The sequence below is a fragment of the Ziziphus jujuba genome, chromosome 6 (genome assembly GCF_031755915.1).
Source record: "Ziziphus jujuba cultivar Dongzao chromosome 6, ASM3175591v1".
Taxonomy (NCBI): Eukaryota; Viridiplantae; Streptophyta; class Magnoliopsida; order Rosales; family Rhamnaceae; genus Ziziphus; species Ziziphus jujuba.
Window position 1 is genome coordinate 15,234,378 of NC_083384.1, and position 3,658 is coordinate 15,238,035.

At 34.6% G+C, this 3,658-nt stretch overlaps 1 protein-coding gene across 2 annotated transcripts; it reads right to left on the reverse strand.

Annotated features, from left to right (window-relative positions):
• Nucleotides 1-283: 283 nt before the first annotated feature.
• LOC107405406 (large ribosomal subunit protein uL2mz) lies at nt 284-3,211 on the reverse strand. Of its 2 annotated transcripts, none has more exons than XM_016012452.4 (3): nt 3,056-3,211; nt 1,824-2,813; nt 284-694 (listed from the first exon to the last, which is right to left on the reverse strand). In XM_016012452.4, the coding sequence occupies exon 2, from the start codon at nt 2,766-2,768 to the stop codon at nt 1,872-1,874; it is 897 nt and encodes a 298-aa protein (XP_015867938.3). In that variant the 5' UTR covers nt 2,769-2,813; nt 3,056-3,211; the 3' UTR covers nt 284-694; nt 1,824-1,871. The 2 variants fall into 2 exon arrangements, with proteins under 2 accessions (XP_015867938.3, XP_015867937.3); XM_016012451.4 differs by having other exon boundaries at nt 284-822.
• Nucleotides 3,212-3,658: the final 447 nt, after the last annotated feature.

Here is a 3,658-nt window from a genome sequence, read left to right on the forward strand (position 1 = left end):
AAAAATTTAACAGTCGGTATCCCTTATTACCGTTTTCGTGAAAAACATATAGATCCATCAATAGGGTGATCACGCACTGCTCAAGCGACCCAATTTTTTATTTTTTCCCTTATAGTTTCTTATAATTTTGGAATTTTTTTTCCAAAATCATAAAAATAATAATAATAATAAATTAAAAAAATCACGCGATCCGAATTTGCATGTTGGGGGCAGCAATTAACAAATTTTTTTTTAGTCTCCTAAGCGAAAACAAGATGAAAATAAAGGATACTAAAACGCTTACAAAATGAAAATAAAAGATACTAAATTGCATTTGAGCATATTTTTCAGATAAAACATATAATCTGGTAGTGGATGCACTTAAATTCAGTAAATTTGTCAGTATCATTATATCTGCAACAATTGCAAGATTTCAAAATTTCAGAGTTTGATCCATAAGCAAGCCAAAATTACCACTAGAATGCAACAAAGTATCGAATTTCCGGCTTAGTTATCATCATTTCCCAGTCGAACAGTGCTAAGTTCCATTAATCTTGAACTAAATCTAATGATAATGAAGCATACTACAATCGTGAATGAAATGCAAAGGTTCCAATCTTTGGGCAGCAATCCAGCCATCTTCAGGAACCCTACTGTATCTTTCCGGGAAGATTGTCTTTAGCTTTCCATCACAAAAGACCTTATTTGCTGGGTTCTGCATGGCAGCATTACTTTGTCATTCCACCATACAAGTTTCGATGATAAGAATACACATTTCTAGAGAAACTTGATGAAACAAAAATTTTGAGGCAACATTTCATGTAGTATCATCCATGGAAGTTCCTGTATCAGTGTCACGTAGAAAGGAATCTGAAACCTTAGTATTGCTGGCAAGAAAGCTTTTGGAAGGAGTAAAATTTTAGCAGAGTTACTTGACTCTATAGTAACCAATATAATTCTAAATGCCTATACAGGGATAACAGTGTGTTAGGATAATCCAACAGTAACCCAAGTTCGATCATACATGTCATAATCACTGCCATATCCATTTTGAGATGCCAATTCACACGTTAAGATAACCAAGCTAAAAGAAAAGTAAATACATAATCCATGCCAACGACATTTCCAATAAAGAATTTCGTTTACAGCAAAATCAAAAGACAAAATGAAGTGAGTACTTGCTTTCGTAGAAAAATATAAATAAGAAAGCAAGAAAGGAAAAGTAGAAATCTATGAAAGGTAAAAGACAAAATAAGATAGCTTAGAAGAAAAAAAATAATAATAATAATACCACGCAAAACAAGTACAAATGTCTAACCTACATGTACATTTATCAAGGGTTTGCTTGTTCACCATTCTCTCCTCTCATCTACCACAGTTTGTAGCTAGAACCAAGATTTATTCTCTTGTACCAAGCAATATTATAGACAGATATCTTAATTCTTTTACACTAACCAAAACTTAAGTATGCTTGGAGAAGCTGCACTTTATACATCATAACATCATGAAGGATTGAAAACTAATTCATTAAGTAAAATAAAGAAAGAGAGAGGAACAGAGAGACCTAATGATTATAAAGCATGAAGAACTTGGAAATCCTAAATCTACAAATATCTGAATTCATTGACCCCAATCAAAACTTAAACATGCTTTTAATGGTTTTTTTACTTTTTTCACCACATTTTTCTCGTTTTCTTCTGCTTATCACAATAAGAGCAAAAAACTTATCATCCTTTCTATAGTTCTACATTCATTATAACACATCAAACATTTGAAGAAGCTGCAGTTTATAAATCATAACATCATGTATGATCGAAAGCTAATTCATTAAGTAAGAGAGAGACCTGATTAGTATAATGTTTGATGAACTTGGAATCCTACAACCCTGTTGCCTATCGGCTTGCAAGCTCAGCAGCTCCAGCCAGACCTAAACTTTCTTGCCTCCTAGAACTCAGCCAAGAAACTGCTGCTTTACGTTTAGCCCTATGTTCCCACACAACACTCTGTGGTGTCCACTTCTGGACCAAACAAATAGAATCAGTATTCTTCCCTCCAAATTCGTTCCTCATCCTAGTAGAAATGAAACCAGGCTTTGCACCAGCAACTCCAATCCTTGGGAAACAAATAGACCCACCAAAAGAAGCCAAACTCCCTCTATTCTTGGCCTTCGAAGCCGAAAACGCAGACAAGAAAACATCCTTCACGCTGGTCTTTTGGCTTCCAATTCCAAAATCCGAAAGGGGACCCTTCACAAAACGCTTAACATTAGTCGGAACATTAGGAATACCGACGGTAATAGAAGAAGCAGCCAATCCTGGAGGTAAATAAGCCATTTTTCTCTGCTCCACAACCTTCCCGGGCATGGAAGCCAAGGAAAACAATCCACGGACAGTGGTCGTGGACGCTTCGACGAGTTTCCGAGCAGGAGTGAACTTTTCCAAAGAATTGGGTTTTCTCTGCCGCTGTGGTCGAACACCTTCAACCCATCGAACAGCCGCTATACGAGAAGACCGATTTGGGTCGTATTCTATACTCTCTACAATACCCAATGACGGATTGTTTCGTTTCATGTCCATTTTCCGAAGCAATCGCTTCGACCCACCTCCTCTGTGGAAGATGGTAATTCGACCCGATGAAGAACGACCCGAGGCAGCGATCTTGGTCTTGCTCAGTAATGGGGTTTTGATTTTGACTTTTGCTGATATTGCTTTTGTAAGTTCGTCGACTTTTCCTGTTCTTCTTCTTCTTCCAGAAGACACCGCCGCCATTAGAGCCTTAGTCCCAAGCATTTTTTTTCTTTCCTTTTTTCGATGAAAGAAAAACGAAATTGAAACCTGCAAATGAAAAACAAAAAAAGTTATGATTTTTACAATGACAAACAAATTAATAAATTTCCTCAAAAACCCAAAAGAAATTCAAGTTCTTTTTAACATTTTCTACGTGGGTGTGTTTGATTCTCAATATCAATATATTTTGAGCACAAAACTTCGATGAAAAAAGAAATTTTTAGCTGAAAAGGAAAAAAAAAATATAAAAAAAGGGAGAGAGAGTGATTTGGATAGAAGGAGATACAAACCCCGGGTTTGAGTTGGAAGGAATGGGAGTCTTGAGAGATTGAGAGCTTTGAGATGATGGGAAAAGAGTGAGCAAACGAGTGTTAGCGGAGTGAAAGAGACGACGACGTCGAGGTGCTCAAACGAAACCCTGATGGTACTAATCTTATACTACGCTTTGAGTACTATGTATTAACTTTACCTATATAATATTGACACGTCTAGCACAAATAATAAGAAAAAAAGATAAATTTCCCTCACGTACGGTATAAAATCGCCCTTCCATAAACTTTCAAATTTGTATCATAACAAACCGATAGGATTCAAAAATAATATTAAATTTGAATTTATCATAAATAAATTTATAACATAATCGTGTCAACCTGTTTAATATGATTATTAATCGTACTATTTTCAGATTGATTTATTTAATTTGAAATTGATCCGTTATGATCCATTTATTAAACGTGTCAGTTTCAATCTGACACAATTATATATTTATTACAACCTATTTATATTAAATTTTAAATTATAATTTTATCCATAATATATTATTTAATAAATAAAAATATTATAAATTAAAAAACTTTATAAAAGTAATTATTTATAGAAGCACATGTATTGAG